The 22,026-nt window shown below is 38.1% G+C and overlaps 1 protein-coding gene across 7 annotated transcripts in view; it reads right to left on the bottom strand.

Annotated features, from left to right (window-relative positions):
* Positions 1 to 22,026, bottom strand: part of atxn2 (ataxin 2) — a 122,886-nt gene that overhangs the window by 71,798 nt on the left and 29,062 nt on the right. For all 7 annotated transcript variants that reach the window (XM_041202055.1, XM_041202057.1, XM_041202058.1 and 4 more), the window contains exons 2-5: positions 19,110 to 19,146; positions 12,443 to 12,502; positions 3,294 to 3,365; positions 581 to 740 (exon numbers count right to left, since the gene is read on the bottom strand). In XM_041202055.1, the coding sequence (XP_041057989.1) occupies positions 581 to 740; positions 3,294 to 3,365; positions 12,443 to 12,502; positions 19,110 to 19,146 (329 nt within the window). The remainder of the gene's footprint in view (positions 1 to 580; positions 741 to 3,293; positions 3,366 to 12,442; positions 12,503 to 19,109; positions 19,147 to 22,026) is intronic.

Genomic DNA, 22,026 nt, shown 5'->3' with positions numbered 1-22,026 from the left:
CAGGGATAACAGAGTTCCACAGACAGGAGAAGCAGTGCGTGAAGCTGTAGCGGGGATTTCATAGAAACTTATACAGAATATCAAGGCACAGTTGGAGTAGTTTGACATTTTGGTTGTAGCATGTTTACAGAAGAAAGAATTCAAAGCCTGAAACTCAAGTCATTTAATTCCATAAGAACAGCACCATTGCAGATCAGCTGCACTTGAGGGGCAATTCCCCTTTTAATTAATATTTGATTTGTTAAAAAAATATAAATGCTCATGATCACATTTCATTGCCCACCCCTAGCTGCCTCAAAAAAGTAACAGTGACCCTCTTTGTTTTTTCATGTTATGTGCTCCATGCTGACTGCATAATATAAAATTGTACTATCTGCATTCAAGAACAGAAAAGGTTTGTATTTTGAGATAAGTGCCAATATAAATTTTTTCCCACAGCTCAAGTGGACGTCAGTGCTTACATCACCACAATGCACACTACAATTGCAATCCTTCCCGGCAATTTAACATTCTGTTAAACAGATCTAAATTATAAATATTAAACTCTAACTTATTTAGAAATAATTTCAAGAGTCAATACCTCTTCTTGCATAACTTAAGTCAACATCTTTAAAATGCAGCATTACGACATCTGCAGATTTAAAAATGATACTTTCAACAATATCTTCACGTTTTGGCCCCAGCTCTCGTGAACTGGATTCGGTATTCTTTCTGTGAGCAGCATCAAGCACCAAGTCACACTGGGGAAAGAAATTCAAAGAATTAGAAATCTTGATAAGAAAAACATTCGACAAACAACAGCACAGTATTATTCCTTACCAAAATATTACATTGATGGTGAAATTAGCAATACTTCAGAAAACAAAACAGTTATGCAGAATCATGTGAATGATATAACTAGGAAGTTCAGCCAAATACAAATATCCAAATGCATTAAAAATTAAATGTAGCTATAATCTAGATGCATTCATCCAGAGTGATCCCAATATCCACCCAACGTCGTATTCAATTGCTTCTTAAATTATTCCAGAGTATTTCCACCATTCTACAACTGGAAGTTTATTCCCTGTTGATCATTCTTTGTGTGGAGAAATTCCTGATATCTATCCTTAAAGCACCTTCCCCAGCCTGAACCTGTGTATTTTTGAAATATATTCATTCACAGGATGTGGGCATTACCATTGTATTGCCTGTCGTTAATTGCCCCAAAACAGTGATGATGACCCACTTTTCTTAAAAAATGAGTGGCTTGCTAAGCCATTTCAGAGGGCAGTTAAGAGTCATTGCTGAGAGTTTGAAGCCACATATAGGCCAGACTATATCAGGCAAATTTTGTTCCCTAAAGGATATCAGTGAACCAGATGCAATTTTTATGACAATCTGGTACTTACATCAGGGGAGACAGTGGTGTAGTGGTAATATCACTGGACTAGTAATCCAGAGGCCCAGGCTAATGCTCTGGGGACACGGGTTCAAATCCCACAATGGCTGCTGGTGGCATTTGAATTCAATTAATAAAATCTGTAAATTAAAAGAAGCTAGTCTCAGTAATGGCGACCATGAAACCATTGTCAATTGTTGTAAAAACCCATCTGGTTTATTAAAGACCTTTAAGGAAAGAAATCTGCCGTCCTCACCTAATTTGGTCTACATGTGAGTCCACATCCGCAGTAATGTGGTTGACTCTTAACTGCCCTCTGAAATGGCCTAGCAAGCCATCCAGTTCAAGTGCAATTAAGGAGGGGCAACAAAAGCCGACCATGGCAGTGACATCTATACCCCATGAAAGAATTTTAAAAAGGTCATTGTTACTGATACTAGCTTTTCAATTCCGGACTTATTTAATTAACCAAAAACGAATACCCCTGCCGCAGTCATGGGATTTATGTCTCCAGATCATTAATCTAGGCCTCTAGATTGCTAGTCTATAGGACATAACCACTCTACTATCGTTCCCGCGGTTTCCTCGTTCTATTTTAAACTAAACTGTTGAAGTAACGTTATGAAACCATGTTAGGTGTGGGGCTGAAACACATTTCCAGCTTTATCACAAGATCTATCTGGGAGCTACCATCTTTGCCATCCTCACACGTATCTCTAAACTTATTCTAACACTACATAGCGACACATAAAGTGGTGGAATTGACATTGACTATCATTGTTACCTCCTTTCATAATATCTGCGCCACCTTTTTAAGCTTTCTCTCTTCTGTCCCAAGGAGCCAATCCTTCCTAGTCATTACTTCCACCAACAGAATCGCCACAGAGGCATCATTGAAATTTGGGGATCTTGCCATTGTGGCTGTACCAAAAGTTGCTCCTCCTTCCTAATGGTTTGACTGCAGTTTAATGTTCTTCTTGAATTTCCATAAATTGCCTGCCCGTTGACAAAACAGAAGCAACTTATACATTGCAACTGCGCAGCACTTTTCCTTTTAATAGTCGTGAGCTACTCAGGCATAGGGATGCCCATTCAGATTATGATGTTGTCCCAACCCCAAGAAAATTGGACAAGGTTACAGCAGCAGGCAAAGGTCCTGCCCTGCAATACCTCTGGTGAGAAAACCATATCACAGGGAAATCCAGTCTCCTACACAATTTATTTGAATTTTGAAAAGCCTGCTGTAAAGAATGAATATTAATAATGAATTAAACAATTTTGCTGATTTTCCATGAATTTCTACATTTAAATCTCCCTCTTCAGATCATTTTACTTTTCTTACTGAAAACTCATGCCATTTGCACAATAACCATCAATTTCACTGATCACAGGATGTGAAATGCTACACTTCTTAAAATAACCTAGAAACAACATTTTATGGAAGGTAGATTCAAAACAACAGATATAGATTTTAACCAACTATCACCAATTGAGAATGCAATTTTCTGCTTGGTGAATTTCAAATTATAAAGAACATCTATTCAAAACAGCTAAAAGTTTTTTTTTTTAAAAGTGTACACTTGTTAGCAAGATGTAACAAAACTAATAGATCTAATTAACAGTTTGAAGTACAAAGAACAAATTAAGTAAGAATTTAGTCTGTTGTTACAGAATCTGGGCACGTAACAGTCAGTTATTAGAAATATACAAGTGTACTGTAGATAAGCAGTACTGTTTTAATAGTTAATAACCACACATTAAATTAGACTACTATTAGAGGTATTATTCATTATTTTAGACTGCTGGTGTCACCATAATATCCAATCATACATTGGTGTACATTAAACCAATTTGTCATATACTATGTTTAACAAACTGAAAAGATATATGAACTCATGGATCTCTTGCTTACCTTAGGGCTGTAGGTTTTAAAAACTCCTTCATATATTCCACCATTTTTCACTTTCAGTTCACATTTTGCACCCTGTAAGGTTAAACATTATATTATTTAACCAAAGACATAAGTCGGATTAAGTTGTACCTCTGTAGTCAAAATTCTGCAAATTGTTGAAACGGTTCTGAACTGGTTCAGCATCCAATTTCAGCGTAATAATCTTGAAGCAAGCATTTTTTAACATATCTGATTAAAATATCCCCTCTTCATAATCTGCTACAGCTGAAAGTTCAGGAACAGAACAGCAGTAATTGCAAAACAATTGAGGAGCCTAGATGATGATGTATAAAACACAGGAAGATGGTCAGATCAGGTTGCAAGGCCAGCAGACTCAATGGAAGAAATTTATCCAAGCTACAGAATTAGCAGGCAAATATTAAATTATATATTTGTTAAATATTAACACTGTTCGTGCTTTTTTGCCTCACAAATGTTCAATGGACTGGTTTGACTGGTGTGAAAGTACGGTGGCTGGGTGCAATTTTTAATTATTTTGAAAGGAAATTCAAACCCAAATTGCACTATTTCTTTGCACCAACCATTGCTTGAGTAAATTTTAGGCTTTACAAGCAGGAAGTTATTAAGTTGCCAGTGCACAGCTCAATCAGTAGATGGAATTTGGCCTAAACTGGAGTGCTAACTTAGAAACACAAATAACAAAGTGGTTTCAAGTCCTCTGTGACCATTTGTTATGGCAAGACAATGGAGACCAGCCTTGTTTAGAACTCGCTTTTGTGACATCTGTGATTGACCTGGGCACATGTCACCCAGTAAATTCAATCAAGTTAGATATTCATCTCCAGAGTAACAATCCCCATTATTCCTGTTATCACACACTAGGCTAGTAAAGGAGGAACAAATCAGGCAGATGAGTACAAGGTCTGACAAAACAGTATAAAAAAAGGGAAGAGGTTCTGATTTCTGGGATATTGGCATTAAGTTCCAGGACAGTTAGAAGCTCTACAGATGGGATGAGCTTCACTTAAAAAAAATTGAATTCAAAGTTCCTAATGAGAAGGTAAACAGAGCAGTGGGGAAGGTTCAAACCTGTAACAATATCTGGGTAGAACAATTATTCAAGCATATAGGGAGAGATTAAGAAAAGTGAACAGGAAAAGTAGTGAGAAGTGAACTCAGATAGGAAGAATGGAGAGATATTTCTCATCCCTAAGGCAGAAAGGAAAGGGATTAATGAGAAAGAAGGTGAAAGAAAAAAGAATGTTAAAGAAGATCAATGTGAGGATTGGAATACTTATTCTTAATGCTTTGCGCATTTGCAGATAAAGTTGCTATTAATTAATTAAAGTTGTAGCCTTAATAAAAATCTTTGCTTCAAGCAGGCCTAGACTGGAATCTAGATATTCACAGCTATATTTATATATATTTTGTTATTATATTTTGTTATTATATTTTGTTATTATATTTTGTTTTATATTTTGTTTTATATTTTGTTTTATATTTTGTTTTATATTTTGTTTTATATTTTGTTTTATATTTTGTTTTATATTTTGTTTTATATTTTGTTTTATATTTTGTTTTATATTTTGTTTCATATTTTGTTTTATATTTTGTTTTATATTTTGTTTTATATTTTGTTATTTATATTTATATATATATGTATATTATAAAAGGATACACGGGGTGGGGGCAGGAAGCAGGTAGTGTGGCCTATTAAAAGGTACAACAGTCACAGAAAGAAAATCTGTATTAACTGCAGTACAGCATACCTCCTGGGTAGAATCAATAAAGAAGGAACCTGTTGTCATTTTGGGAGTACGTTATAAAAGTTGGTCTTTGAACCTATGCCCACCATAAATTCCCAGATGGTGATGGATTTTAAAATGACTTGTTTCCCAAATGTTCCCTGGTCTTCAGGGTAAAAATTTGGCCCAAGATTAGCGTGAATCACCTTAGTGCCATCATCATGAATACTGAATAATCGCAATTTGGTACCAATACTATCAGTTTAATGCACACATCTTCTAGGGTTCAAATTTCAGTGCCGATTTCTTTCAAGGGAACCAGGAGGAAACTCAGTGCAGTACTGAGAGATTGACGCACAGTTGGAAGTGCTGGCTTTCAGATGAAATGCTAATCCAAGTCTCTGTCTGCATAGTTAGATGTATTTGATCCTATGGCCGGAATTTATCACCAAGGTGGTGGCCCGCACCCCTGCTGAAAAGTCAGGGATGAGCCCACCTTCGTTTGGCTGGGTTGCCCACAGCAATTTTATGGTCATTGGGCTGTTAACTAGCTCAGAGTAGGACTTCCACCCTCATTTAGGAGGAGCTCTCACCTGTGACAGCTGTTGCGCTATCAGATGGCCGGCACCTCTCTAGTCCAGGGTTTCGACAGGGCAAGGCTGACAGGCCCCCGGAAGGGGTTGGGGTGCAAAATCTGGGAAGGGTGCATCTGTTGGGTACAGTGATGTCAACAAGATCACCAGCAGTAGATGAAGGCCCTTTAGTGACCATTAATTAGCCACTTAAGGGCCTCAATTAGCCCAAGACCAAGTGGGCTGCCCAACACCTCCCTGGCCACGGGTAAAATCCCAGTTGCAGTAGGTAAGCAATGGGCATAGTGCTGTCATGGCACCTGATTTCATACCCCCCATCCACCCGCCAATACACCTCTAGTGGGCCCATAAAATCCCAGTCAGAGTCACCATTCAATGAGCAGGCAAGTGCACCCAGCACCCCAGCCAATATTTACCTCTGAAATCAACACCTAAAAGTGATGACTTAATCATTTATTTCATTGGACTTTGTGGAGCCCCGGTGTCAGCAAATCAACTGCTGTGTTTTCTGCTTAACTTCAAAAGTACTTTATTGGCTACAAATGCTTTGGGACATGAGGCCATGATCTAAGTTCTTCCTCACTATAAAATCTTTCTAAAACGTTAACTATCATCCTTGATTTCCTTCCTACCTACAAGCTGCCTTGTTGAGGACAAAATTTGGCAAATAAAATTGTTGCCCTGTTTATCCTAAAGTTGTCAAAAAATTAAGGAACTCAAAATGTTAAGAACTTGCTTCTCCCCCTAAATGATGCATGATAAATGTACACAAAATAGTACAGGAAAATACTGATAATATAAAAATAAACCAAAAACAAATTAGAAAGGCCAGAGATTATGAAAGAAAATTTGCAAATCAACATAAAAGGAAATAACAAAGACTTTTGTAAACAGGCAGAAAAAAATCAGTTGAGTTTTCAAGGAAAAGGCTAGCGTGTGCAAAGGAATGGCTAAGATGCAATAGAAATGCCCCATTGACTTTCAGAAAGCATTTGGCAAGATAGCATTTACGACGGAAGGTTTCTGAAGATGATGAAGGGTAGGGAATTAGAGAGAGGGTAAAAAATTAGATTATAATCTGGTTAGAAGATTAGAAGAAACAGAATAAGGGCACTGAAAGTGAGTAGTGGTGTTCCACAGGGCTCTGCTCATGAACCGCTTCAGTTTGCTTTGCACATCGATGATTTGGAGATAATTAGAGGCAGTGATGTTCACATTAGGACATAATGGGAGGCACAATAAATAATTCCTTGGACCAAGAGGATATTAGTAAGATGGTGGAGATGGATTCAATGTCAGTAAATGTGAACAGTACATTTTGGTAGATAAGGTCAAAAGTAATAATTGTTCACTGAATGAGGGAAACTTAGCTGATGAGCAGAGGATTTGAAAGTTCTGGTTTACAAAGTCTTAAAAGCAGTAAAATGTCACTAAAATAAATACTGGGCTTTACAATAAGTATTGAAGATGCTGTACCCAAACAACACTATGTTAAGGCCACAGTTAAGTACCGTCTGGAGTTTAGGCCTCCACACTAACGAATCATGCACGAGATTATACCACAGGTTCACAAGGATGCTGCCTGGTATAAGGAAATACAAATATGAAGAGAGAAACTAGAATTATTTTTGTTTGAACAAAGGGGATTATGGGCTGACATTATTAAAAGATTAGGTAAATTGGTTCGCAACACAGTTTCTAGTAATTGAGAAGTCTAAAGCCAGGGGAAACATACCAAATTAAGGGATTAAGAACAAATTAAGGGATTAAGAACAAAGAGCAGAACGCTGTTTTGCAACTAAAATGGCATTAGGGTGAATGCAGTACTAGAGTTCAGTGATTGAAGTAGGGTCCATGTCAACATGCAAGAATAGCTTCTGAAGAGATTACTGAAGAAACGGGACATGGAAACAGGGCAAGCTCACGTGATTCCGAATATTGCTCACGTGAGAAATAAACATAACACAAAGCTTAGGCTAAACGGCCTCTAAGTTGTAATTTCAATATGATTTTAATCAATCTGCAAAAAGGAAAGTGGAAGGAGTATGGCAGGAGTACCTTTTTTTTTGTTCATGGGTGTGGGCATCACTGACTAGGCCAGTATTTATTTCCCATCCCTAATTGCCCTTGAACCAAGTGACTTGTTAGGTTCTGGAGTCATATGTAGGCCAGACCAGGTAAGGACAGCAGATTTCCTTCCCTAATAGGACATTAGTGAACCAGATGGGTTTTTCCAACAATTGACAATGTTTTTTCTATGGTCATCATTAGACTTTAATTCCAGATTTTTATTGAATGCAAATTCCACCATCTGCATTACCCTAGGTCTCTGGATGACCAGTCCAGTTACAAGACCACTGCGCCACCTCCCCATAGAGCAGTTGAAGAGGTTATGGATGACCCACTGTTGCAGATAAGTATTCAAACGACACTATTTAGAAAAATGACAGCTAAGTTGTCAGGATCTGAATTTTTTTTTTTATTTGTTCTTGGGCAAGGCCAGCATTTTTTAGCCAATCACTAATTTTTGCCGTTAAACCACTACAGTCCATGCAGTCTAGGTACACTCCTTGTTTTTTCTATAATTATTTGAAACAATTGAGCAGCTTGCTATGCTACTTCAGGGGCAGTTAAGCATCAATCACATTGCAGTGAATGAGTCATGTGTAGGCCAGACTGGGTAAGGAGGCAGATTTCTTCCCCTGTAGGTATAAACCAGGTGGATAGTCTCACTCATCACTCTTAATGATAGTAGCATTTTATTCCAGGTTTATTAGTTGAATTTAAATTCCCCCAGTTGATGTGTTGGGATTTGAACTTGTGTCTCTGGAGCATTAGTCCAGGCCTCTATTATTAGTCCAGTAACATTACCACTATGTTACCGCTCCTGCTCCCCTTGATAAATATGCACCCAGAACGGAGAAACAGGTTGAGAAAAGGATAGATAAGCTAACATACTTTTGCAAAAATATTTAGAAACAGCTCTGGAGAGTGACAAATGGTACATCCTTTTTCAACAAAGGGGGATAGGATCAACCAAGATGTTAACGGTCAGTTAACATTACTTTAGTTGTGACTAAACTCCTAGGGTCCGTAAAATGAGGTCAAACTAATTAACACTTAGAAAGACATGAGCTAATTAGAAACAATTAATATACATTTGTAAAGGGCAGATCCCACTTGGCTAATTTACTTGTCTTTGAGGAAACCAAGATATGACGAAAGAAAAGGAAATGTAATGGATGTGGCATATACTGATTTCTGGAGTTTTTCAATAAGCTATTACGCAAGTAAGCAGGAATGCAGATGACTAGTGAATAGAAAGCAAAGAGATGTGAATGAAAGATTCAGTTTGGTGGCATTCAATTAGTGGTGTGCCTCAAAGGTCTGTGCAGGAACCAAATAATTTGGACATAAGAACGAAAGGAGCAATGTTTCTGATACTAAATTATGTGGCATAGCAAACTGAGCAAGAATGGGCAGATACATGTCAGGTGCAGTTCAGGTAAATATGACTTGGTATATTTTGAGGGAAAGATAATTCAAAGGAAGTATATGCTAAAGATATGTAAATCTTTAAAAGGCAGGAGTGCAAGCAGAAACAGCCACTAAAATGAGATTCCAGGTTCAATCATAGGGATATTGAAAATAGAAGAAATGAAAGTATGCTGATTTTATACAGGATGTGATTAGATAACAATTGAAATGGCATAACTTTATAAGAAAGATTTTGGAGTCATGAATTAGGTGTAAAGATTTACTAAAATTATACCAGAGTGAAAAGCTATAGCTATGAAGCACAAAAGTTTGCCTTTAAAAAACAGAAAAGGCTAGAGGGCATAACTAATTTCAAACTTCTGAAAGATGTTAGAAAAATAAAACCTTGCATTAATATAATTCTTCTCATGTCCTCAGTTACTTCTGAAGTGAAATCACTGATATTGCCAAATGTACCAGCCCATTTTCTGTACAGCAAGCTTCCACAAACAGCAACCAATTGATCTGCTTTTAATGATGTTAGTTGAAGGAACAATTGTGGCCAGACTCCCTGTTCTTCAACAAATAGCGCCTTGGGACTGATTACATTAGTTACCCTGGTGTACAGAGGCTCAGTTTAACATCTCATCTGAACACAAGCACTTCCCAACAATGTTGCATTGCTTCAGTACTGCATTGAATTGTCAATTTAGATTACATGGAGTACAGCAGAGGAGGGCTACAAACTGTATTAAGTTAACAGTTACAAATAGTGTAATAGGTAAAAAGCACCAGTCTGACAAGTCAGTGCCAAGGCATCTCAAAATTACCAGAAAAATGAGGAAGCTAGAAATTTGTCCTCCTAAGAGGAGTCATATGGATGTCATGAAGAGATTAATGTCTATAATGTTACTGGAAATTATTCTTTTTAAATATAGAGTTTATTGGTGTCTCTGTGAATGTGACTTAATTGGATTAAAGCCAGCTGGTCCAGAAGCTTTGATGTATAGAAAGTAGGCGGTTTGGAATAGTGATTAGATAAACATGGGGAAGTTTAGAAACATAAGTGTCAAGGGGGCAATTTGCATTTTTAAATTAAGCATTCAAAAGAATGGGTGAAATCTTGCAGCTAGCTAGAAGATGTCAAGCAATGTGTAATTGCTGGAATGGAAGGATATTATTTGTTGGCCCAGTGATACAATGAAAACTTTACATTCAAAGGAAGAGCTAGGTATAACAGAAAAGAGATTGTGTGTGTAAGTCAGAGGCATATAAGATCTAACCAGTCTGTACGTCTCCAACTGTGTCTGCAAGGAACCAACTTGCAAGGAACCTCATTTTGAATTCATAAGTTTAAACATGCTTTGCCTGGCATCTTTTTAAATTTATGAGTTTTAATCTTGCCTTAACGGGGGTATAACTGAGAGTCAGATTATTTAAGGGATTTTTGTAGTTATTATAGTAGTAATTTTGTAAACATATTTATGTGCTTACAATTTTTATTGTATTAATAAACGTTTAATTTAGTTTTATAAAAAACCTCAAACTCTGTGATCTTATTACTACGGAATTCAAAGCCTGCATCTCGAAACATACAAGTTGCAAAAATAGGTTATGACAGTTGTTTCAAGTTTCCCTCAGATTTGAGCAACTCAGCCTTTACCATCAGCTATGTCATAATATGGACTTGAAACGTTAACTTTTTCTCTCTCCACAGATGCTGTCAGACCTGCTGAGTTTTTCCAGCATTTTCTGTTTTTATTTCAGATTTCCAGCATCTGCAGTAATTTACTTTTAACAAAGAATTAGGAATAGGCCGTGTGGCCCCTCGAGCTTGCTCCAACATCTTATTAGATCATGCCTGATCTTATTGTGGCCTCAACTCCACATTACTGCCTGGCCCCCATAACCCTCAACTCTCTTGCTGATCAAAAATCTAAGTCAGCCTTGAACATATTCAATGATCCAGCCTCTACTGTTATTTGTGCAAGAGAATTCCACAAACTAACAACACTCAGCAAATATTTCTCCTTACTTCAGTTTTAAATGGAGGTCACTAATTTTTAAACTGTATGCCCTGGTTCTAGACTCCCCCACAAGGGGAAACATCCTCTCAGCAGCTACCCTTTTGAGGTCTTGTATATTCCAATAAGATCACTTTTCATTCTTCTAAATCCAATGAGTATGGACCCAACCTTTCCTCATAAAATAAACCCTTCACCCAAGGAATCAGTTGAGTGAACCTTCTCTGAACTGCTTCTAATGTAATTATATCTTTAAGTAAGGAGACCAAAGCTGTATAGCTGGGACATGCTATTTGATATGATCCGCCAGTCTTTAAGATATGCAGCCTACATACCTAGCATCACATTGGCACTGAAATTCATATACCACATTTGGTCATCAAGCTAAATTTCAGTGCCAGTGTAATGTTGGGTATGTAGGCCGTACATCCCAAAGACTGGTGGATCGTATCAAAGCACGTCCCAGCCGTTGCTCGCAACAGGCAGGCTACAGACCATATCCAACCAGCCCGTGCTTGCAAAACTCAAAACAGTGTCCAACGTTAGATACGATTCTGCAATTGGACAACATTTGCTAGATAATCCTCAATGTGCTAAGAATTACGCTGACAACCAATTTAAGATTGTTAGTTGGGCTCGCAATGTGATGCATCTGCCTGTACTGAAAGCTACATATATCAATACACAGGGTCCTGTTCTTTGCAGACAGAAAGAACATGTATATACTTTGCGTCTGTTTCAGCTAAACAAAAGTGAATGACAGCCATTCACTGACTCATTCCTCAGAGCAATGCTTTGACCAATCGGGGTCAAGCTGTTGGCTTAAATTTCAAAAAATGCTTGGCAGTTAACTGTCAGTCACCAGTGGTGCATTCTCCATGGCAATGCAACTTGCCAACCAATCAGCATTCTCTTCACATACAATATAAATTGCTGTTTCCCCCATATTCTTGTGTCCTGATAAGTGCAAGACGAAAAGCTTAGACATGTCTCTTTTTTCAGCAATACCCATGCTAATATGTTACCCCACACAACCTGAGCTCTTATTTTGCTGAGTAACCTTTAATGTAGCATTTTCTCACTTGAGTTATTAGAACATGAAGCATTTTACAACAAGATAAAACTTACATCATAATTTCAAAAAGTCATTTTAGTATTAAAAATTTATATATATATATATATATATATATAGTTAGAGAAAAGGTAAATAAATGATATTAATGTAGAAAGCTCCACTTATGGAAGCTTTCTTGTGATCACTTACATTGAAAACAATGAAGTTTTAAAATTATTCACAAATGTATACTTACTACAACTGATGTAAGAATGTGGACCATACGCATGTTTGCATATATTCCATCGTATGGAATCTGGGAAGAAACAAAAATCAAGACATTATCAATTAGTGCATTAAACTAATTTGGCAAGGTAAATTATTTGTTTTGATTGTGCATAAACGTACTTAGAAATTCTGTTCAGGATTCATCAAGCAAATTATATCATCCTAACAATTCGTTGTATATCACTGCCATCTAACATAGTAAAAATTAGGTCAAACAGACTTAAAGTGCTCAACCTAGTTAGAAGACAAAGACCTGAAAATGTCAGATGGCCCTTAATCAGAGTTGAACAAATTCAATGGTCCATCACGACTTTAGGCAAATTGGAAAGATTTTACAAAATCTAGCTAAAATTCGAAGATTATTTTGTTCGAAAAGGCTTCAAGGCAGGCAATTTTGACTTGTTTTTAATGAAAGTACAGATTCATGATTGCAATCCACTGGCTGGAAGTTTTATTGATGGCTCAACTAGCCACATATATCCTTAGTAAATGCATCACATAGATACATTAGATTGGCTGCCTTTTTGTATGACAATTGAGCTCTCTCCCCACAAAGGTAGTACTGAATATTGTGATATCTCTCAAATTTTCAAAATTATTTGTGGTTCAAAGACAAATTATGGCTGCCCAAGTCAGCAATATACATCAGTAGTGAAGTACACAGGCAAGGAAGATGTCAGGTTTGATCAAGGCCTGTAACAGGTTAGATGAAAAGTGGGCAAGGATAAATGAGGTTCACTGTCCTTGAGCTAGGGAAGAGAGAAAAAACTAACTACCTCATCTGATCACTATCCAAAAACATCCATCAGGTGAGGCCTGGGTTGAGCTCAGCTCTAATACAAACGCACAACCTGCCAACAATCATTGTCTAAATTCACAGATTAACAATAGTAACTTGGGAGGAGATCCTCAAGGTAACCATCACCTGTACCCCAAGAAGTAGTCAACAACCTTCAGAGATGAGAGGAGAAAACAGTTAAGGAAAATAAAACAGAATTGTGTTACTTGAAAAGCTTAAGTTGCGTCATAAAAATGTGTTGCATCTGTACTCTTGATTTCATTCTCTGTACTTCATTTTAGAATAAATCCATATTCATACTTACTAGTTAAATCTACTGTAACATGAGCCAGAAGACAACACTGTTCACCCAGCTAAACTCAATTAACGCCACTATCAGATGAGGCAGAGATACTCCTTCTACGGCAGGGCACCTCTTGCTCCCTCCCCTTTCAACAGGCTTGCTTACTCCATCCCTATAACAGGTCATTGAGTAATATTTGTAGTTTTCATCTGTCAGTAGCACATACTTCACAAACTTAACTTGTGGTTGATAATGACTCTCAACAAATCAGCCTCTGCAGTTTCAATCACTTCCATTGGTCCATGCTACTTCAGAAATGGCTCTATTTTTTCCTGTTGCTTCTTTGGAATTAGCTGATCCCTTCCATGAAAAAAACTATTAGACTGACCATCAATAATAGTGCTGAATGCAGATCCTAATGTAATATCCTATAGTTCCACTGCCGAAAACCACCACGTAGTCAAAATAGTCATAATTCTGCCAATCTTGATTTCATTCTCTGTACTTCATTTTAGAATAAATCCATATTCATACTTACTAGTTAAACACTAGTTAAACCTACTGTAACATGAGCCAGAAGACAACACTGTTCACCCAGCTAAACTCAATTAACGCCAATCCATTTCCAACTCTCTAGGGAGGCCAGTATATACACAGATAGCACCTGGCAGCGACAAACTGCAAAGTACACCAAAATCACATCATCACAGGTGGGGCACAGATTGCTACTGCTAATCAGCCCAAGTGATTCCAACTTCCTTTATTTTTTCTTCACAAAGGTTGCGCCAAGAGCAAAATTAAGTAATTCCAATAACTATGATTTTAAAAAGCTGTCAAAAATATTTCAAAGGTAGACTATTTTAGCAAACACTGGAGTCACGCAACAACAGCTTAAGAATCACGCAACCTAGTTAAGATCAAGAATTCCATAGCACAAAGCAGAACGGATATAAATCCATATCCCAATGAAGTTTGAATTTGTTGTGCTTCTCCCTAGTCAACTTGTTTAACTTTCTCAGTTCTCAAAATTTCTAATTCACACATTGTCATTTGGTAGCACAGAGCTTGAATGTTGCTGAAAAAAAGACTTTTTTGTCAAAGCTTTATCATCTTGCACTCATCAGGACAGTTTGCAAGAATTCCAAATGCAAAGGGAACAACAATTTATATTGTACGAGAAGAGTGTGCTGATTGGTTGACAAGTGGACCCTGACTGGTGACTGACAGTTAACTGCCAAGCATTATTTAAAATTTAAACCAGACAGCCTGCCTTTGATTGGTCAAAGGACTGCCCTGAGGAATAAACCAGAGAATGGCTGTCACTTATTTTGTTTAGCTGAAACAGGCACAAAGTGTGCACAAGTTCTTTGTTTGCAAAGAACAGGGCTCTGTGTATTAATATATGTAGCTTCCAGTATATGCAAATGTGCGCCACACTGTGAACCCAACAATCTTAAAATTGATTGACAGTGCAATTCTTAACACACAGAGGATTATTTAGCAAATGTTGTCCAATTGCAGAATCACACCTAGTAATTGGACACTGTTTTGAATTTTGCAAGCATAGGCTCCTTGGGTATGATCTGACCTTGTCTGTTGCAAACAGTGGAAGGGTATTTTTGTTTGATATAATCCGCCAGTCTTTGGGATGTATGGCCTAGATACCTAGTATCACACTGGCACTGAAATTCATATGCCATATTACTCATTTGTAAGATAGGCAGAACATCTTTTTGAAAAATGTCTTTCTTCAACAATTCACACATTATGGCCTCAACCTGTACGGTTAAATTCCCATTTTTCTCCTTCTTCCACCCACAACCTGCCAGTTCATCAGCTTTTGGTGCCCAACTTAATGCAATCCTAAAGATTTCTCTATTTCATATGCTTTCATTTTCTCTCATACTTGAAATTAAACATGCTAAAAATGCCCCAAATTGTATTCCACATATTCATTATTAGTATCAAACCATATGGAAGATCAAGGCTTAGAGGGCTTGCCGTAAACTGCCAAAGTATACCATCAGCATTACTTTGATAGGAAAATCAAGCACAGAAAGAAGTACACCCAGTCATTACCCACTTCAAATAAGGCATATCCCTTCTGCTTAAACTGTGGATATTTTTTTCCCCCTATCTGGTCTTTTAAATCATGTATGTAACTCCAAAGCTAATGCAGTGTTGTGCATGCAATGAACTATGATCTCAATGAAGATCAAGCTGTTTTCATTGCAGCCCTCAAAAGTTTACTGAATACTGGATAAATTCACAAGCTTCACTTCATACTTGCCATTTACTTACATAAGCTTTTAATTACACAGCTTAGGAAATATGATTCATTTCTTCAAAGATTGGGCCATATATTTTACTGTATTTAAGAAGAGATTTAAATACTATGACACTATAATGGGAACCAGGTGAAATTCTTTACTATAGTGTCTGGATAACTTTCCCCAAGCTAATGCCATTTCAATAAAACCTAAACTGAAAACAATATAATGAATATGCCCCATGAAGGTTAGCAAAACTTAAAATGCAGCACCTCTATCTCTGTAGCACCTCAAACTCGGCACCACATTCCCAAGTGAAACTTTTGAGTAAAAAATATTGATTAATTTCCCGATTTAGTGGTACTTTCTTACCACAAAACCAAAGCTTATTAGTCATCAAATGTTCACTATTGGGTGCTAGAAAGATCTTCCATCAGACCACCCTCACTTCTAACCAGTATTTGGTATATTTTTAAGTCCCCAAATAATGAGTCTGCTTTGATCTGCTGCATGGGCTTAATTTAGGTTCCTACTGACAACTTGGTGTAATTTTATAATTGCCAGATGATCTATTATTGTACTAACTTTTCAACACATCCTTGAAAATATGTTTACAACCACCTTCATGATTTGAAATTAGCTGATCGTCTCCCCCACCATTTTGACTAAATTGTCAGTTTTCATTGACAAATGAGTCTAACAGCCACATTAAATGTTGACAAAGCATCCATCGAGAGAAAATTTACATAGCACTGCACCCAACCTTCAATTCAAAGCAGCTCTTATCTAGTCCGATATTAAATACACTCCTACAACTTTTTCCTTTGACCATACATGCCCGCTGCAATTTTATCCCCAGGTATGCCCTTCCTTCCATATCAGAAATAGTAGTGGTTTTTTTCCCATGGAGTAAATAGCTTCAACACTGGCTATTCTAAAGCTCCATTTCTACAGAGTTTTGTTTGCATTTCCCATTTGACCCCACATGTAATCATATTGTTTATGCAGCATTGTGATGTACTGCTGATTCTGTACAAGCTTTCTTTTGCAGTCATCCAAAAAACACCAGCTGATTGCTGTACAATACTGTACGGCAACACCATTGCGCCTCATGAAACAGAGTTCCATTCTTGTCTCACCTTGAACTCAAATATTTTCCATTCTGCAGGTATGCTATGCTTTTGCTCACTGCATAGCCATTTTTGTATCTTACATAGAGGGAACAACATAGAAACAGGCGGAACAACATAGAAACAGGCCATTCAGCCCAACTGGCCTGTACCAGTGTTTATGTTTCACATAAGCCTCCTCTCAACTCATCTAACCCTATATGGATAACCTTCTATTCCTTTCTCCCCCATGTGCTAATCTAGCTTCTCCTCAAATGCATCTATGCTATTTGTTGTCACAATTCTTTGTGGTGGTGAGTTCCACATTCGAACCACTAAGGTGAAGAAGTTTCTTCTGAATTTACCATTGGATTTGGTATCATATTTGTGCCCATAAATGTTGGACTCATCCACCACCGCCACCAACAGAAACATGTTAACTGTCTATTTGTTCGAACACTTCCACAATCCTACACAACCTCAATCCTTTTCATCTTTTTGTCTGGAGTACTTGTGCTTAATTACATGCTCAATTTCTAGGTGAACCTGAAACATGTGCCTTTGAAATGTTTTCTTTGGCAAAGGCACATCAGCCCCAGCAATACACATATCATACTTATGTTAATTTTATAGGCGACAATTCGATTGCTTACATTTTCTACAAAACAACTTGTACTGTGATGCTGAACAAAAACAAAAATACCTGGAAAAACTCAGCAGGTCTGACAGCATCTGTGGAGAGGGATACAGTTGATGTTTCTGATGAAGGGTCATTCGGACTCGAAACGTCAACTGTATCCCTCTCCACAGATGCTGTTAGACTTGCTGGGTTTTTCCAGGTATTTTTGTTTTTGTTCTAGATTTCCAGCATCTGCAGTATTTTGCTTTTATCTGTACTGTGATGCTGTTACTTCCCTTTTCTTGCCCTAATAGTAATACCCGTAACCATCTTATGGTACCTGCTCTAATGTTCACTAGTAGTTGCCTTATTGTCATGCTACCTAAAATGTCCTTCTTTAATCATATCAGCATCACTACTTTAGGCATTTCAGTATATTAAACCCAAGAGGCTACTGAAGTTATTAAAAAGGGGAATCTTGGGTTATATAGGTTGTGCTGCATTAAAAACTGACTTTCAGCTTAAGAAACTGGTGAGTACATAAACAAGTGCATCAAATGCACTAAATAGCACTTAATGCAGCAAGATGGGGATTTATTATATAGACTTTGTTATATTTATCCCACAGCACTGTTTAGGGAAACCCAGACCTTTTGTACAATAAAAGAGAGCACTTCTTATGGAGCCCCAAATACCACCTAAATTATTGTTTCCATTAGCACTTCAAGTAACATACCCATGCAAACATTGCTGCCAAAGAAAAGGCACTAATACACTGAACTCATGTGCACTGGGTAGCAGTGAAGTTGTTTACAGCTGTTTACCCATACAGACCTTGTCAACTAGGCTTGGCAGAGGTTAGGGATAACTACAAACCAGGATTGAAAAATTAAGAGCAGGTAGCATAATAGCTTTTGAATACTCTCCCAACAACTTCAGCTGGAAGTAAATGTCAGGACTTCAGAGTTAGCATGCTAGCAATACATTATTTAAACTCACGTCTTTAGCCAAGTCCAGAACTAAACAGGAGGCAAAATAGATAAGGAGCAGAATGCAGCTTCTGATATTTGCTTTGCTGATGAAAATTAATTGAAAGCTTTCAATGTTTGAAATTACAAAATGCGAAGCAATGGGAAAAAAAATCTGTTAAAATATGATGTTAGTTTTCTCCAAGTATTCCTTGGTTGCTTTCTAAACTGGAAAGAGAATATCACTCATACAGGAACAACACCCTCTGCTGGTTCTTAGAAGACAGGTTTGTCGTTGCACATGACAACATAAGTAAGTACACTACCACAATAAAAATCTTACTTCGTAGAAGACTGATTTATCATAGCAAAACCATACTGTTGATTCCAATTACTATCTATAAGGGAACTAGTACAGCATGACAAACACGTTGCTGTGCAAGTTACTATATGAAGATACAATCTTCATAAATTTTAACCAAATATTTAATCTTCTTTACTCATGTATCTCATTAAAAGTTGCTAATTATGTTTAGCAGCCAGCAAAAAATACATTAAAATGTAGATATGTAAAGTTTTGTACTTACAGTAGACTGTAGTGGTCCTTTTCCACTGCTGCGTCCTCTGGAACAACATTATTACATTCATGTTAGGTTCAAAAGCATTAGCAAGACAGTATAATAATATTCTAAAATGTCTTCAAACCAGGTTGGAACGAAATTCAAGCATTACTCGATCTAATCACTTTCACAATAAGAAATATTTTACTCCAGGAAAGGCTGTGTACATGCAATTACATTATAATAAATAAAATTACTGCTCCCAACGTAAGATTTTTCATAAAACTGTAGTCACAAACAAGCTGATGGAAAGAACAGCCATTCTCATCAGTTTAATTCAAACCAATGCAATTGATTACATTTCCGTACCAATCTTGAACTGTGTTGAACACTGCTGTTGCTCTAACCTTTTAACAGCCAGGTAGAAGCTAAACTGAACAATCTTGGTCTAACCACCTTAAAAGTACTTACATTAGGTTACTTTTTTTATATTATTCATTTGCAGATTATGGGCATTTCTGACACTGCCAACATATATTATCCAAAGAAAGGTGGTAGTAAACTTCTTGAACCACTGCAGTGTATGTCAAGGTATTCCCACAACGTCAGAGTCATACAGGTCTACAGCACATAGAAAGGCCCTTCGGCCCATCGAGTCTGCACTGGTCAAACAAGTACTTAACTATTCTAATCCCATTTTCCAGCACTAGGCCCATAGCCTTGTATGCCATGGCATCGCAAGTGCACATCCAAATACTTCTTAAATGTTATGAGGGTTTCTGCCTCTACCACCCTTTCAAGCAATGAGTTCCAGATTCCCACCACCTTCTGGGTGAAAAAATTCTTCCTCACATCCCCTCTAAACCTCCTGCCCCTTACCTTAAATCTATGCCCCCTGGTTATTGATCCCTCCACCAAGGGGAAAAGTTCTTTCCTGTTTATCCTATCTATGCCCCTCATAATTTTACCCACCTCAATCATGTCCCCCCTCAATCTCCTCTGCTCCAGGGAAAATAAACCCAGTCTATCCAAACTCTCCTCATAACCAGAACTCTCCAGCCCAGGCAACATCCTGGTAAATCTCCTCTGCACTTTCTCTAGTGCAATCACATCCTTCCTATAATGCGGATTCCAGAACTGCATGCAATACTCTAGCTGTGGCCTAACCAGCACTTTATACAGTTCCAGCATAACCTCGCTGCTCTTATATTCTATGCCTCGGCTAATAAAGGCAAGTATCCTATATGCCCTCTAACTACTTTACCTACCTCTCCTGTTACCTTAAGGGACTAGTGGACATGCAGACCAAGGTCCCTCTGATCCTCGGTACTTCCCAGGGTCCTACCATTCATCGTGTATCCCCATGCCTTGTTTGTCCTGCCTAAGTGCTTCATCTCACACTTATCCGGATTAAATTCCATTTGCCACTGATCAGCCCATCTGACCAGCCTAACTATATCCTCCTGTAATCTAAGGCTATCCTCCTCACTATTTACCATCCCACCAATTTTCGCGTCATCCGTGAACTTATTGATCAACCCTCCTACATTCAAGTCTAAATCATTTATATGTACCACAAACAGCAAGGCACCCAACACCAATCCCTGTTGAACCCCAATGGACACAGGCATCCAGTCACAAAAACACCCCTCGACCATCACCCTCTGCTTCCTGCCACTCAGCCAATTCTGGATCCAATTTGCCAAATTGCTTTGGATCCATGGGTTCCTTCATTATCAGTCTCCCATATGGGACCTTATCAAAAGCCTTGCTGAAGTCCAAGTAGACTATGTCAAATGCATTGCCCTCATCTACACACCTGGTCACCTCCTCAAAAAATTTAATCAAATTGGTCAGACATGACCTCCCCTTAACAAAACCATGCTGATTGTCCTTGATTAATTCCTGCCTCTCCCTGTGTAGATTAATTCTGTCCCTCAGAATTGCTTCCAATAGTTTCCCCACCATTGAGGTTAGACTGACTGGCCTGTAGTTCCTGGTTTATCCCTTCCTCCCTTCTTGAATAACGGTGCCACATTGACTGTCCTCCAGTCCTCTGGCACCTCTCCTGTGGCCAGAGGGGTATTGAAAATTATTGCCAGTGCCCCTGCTATCTCCTCCCTTGCCTCATTCAACAGCCTGGGATACATTTCATCCGGGCCTGGAGATTTATCTACTTCTAAGTCTGCCAGACCGCTTGGAACCTCCTCCCTTTCTATGCTAATTTCTTTAATTATATCACAGTCCTTCTGCCTGATTTCCATGCCCACGTCGTCCCTCTCACTTGTGAACACAGGTAGAACCCTACCTACGTCTTCCGGCTCCGCACACAAATTAGCACTATGGTTCTTGATGGGCCCTACTCTTTCCCTAGTTATCCTCTTACTCTTAATGTATTTGTAAAATAACTTTGGATTTTCCTTTATTTTACCTGACAATGTTTTATCATGCCCCCTTTGTGCTCTCCTAATTTCCTTTTTAAGTCACCCCTACACATTCTATACTCCACTTGGGCTTCCAATGTTTTGAGCCCTCAGTATCTGCCATGTGCCTCCCTTTTTCTCTTTATCCAATCCTGTATATCCCTCGACATCCAGGGTTCCCTGGATATGTTGGTCCCACCCTTTACTGGAATATGTTGGCCCTGAACTCTCCCTATTTCCTTCTTGAATGAGTCCGACAGCTCTGACACAGATTTACCTAAAAGTAGCTGCTCGCAGTCCACTCTGGCCAAATCATATCTGACCTTATTAAAATTGACCTTCCCCCAATTTAAGACTCTGTTTCTGGCCCATCTTTGTCCTTTTCCATAACTCCGTTAGATTCAAGGTTGTTATGATCACAACCTGCAAAATGCTCCCCCACTGATACCTCTACCACTTGCCTGGCTTCATTCCCTAAAATTAAGTCCAGGACTGCCCCTCTCTTGTAGGGCCTTCTACAA

Source organism: Carcharodon carcharias, chromosome 13, assembly GCF_017639515.1.
Source record: "Carcharodon carcharias isolate sCarCar2 chromosome 13, sCarCar2.pri, whole genome shotgun sequence".
Taxonomy (NCBI): Eukaryota; Metazoa; Chordata; class Chondrichthyes; order Lamniformes; family Lamnidae; genus Carcharodon; species Carcharodon carcharias.
Note: the sequence above shows the minus strand (reverse complement) of the source record. Positions and strands in the feature narration are given on the sequence as shown.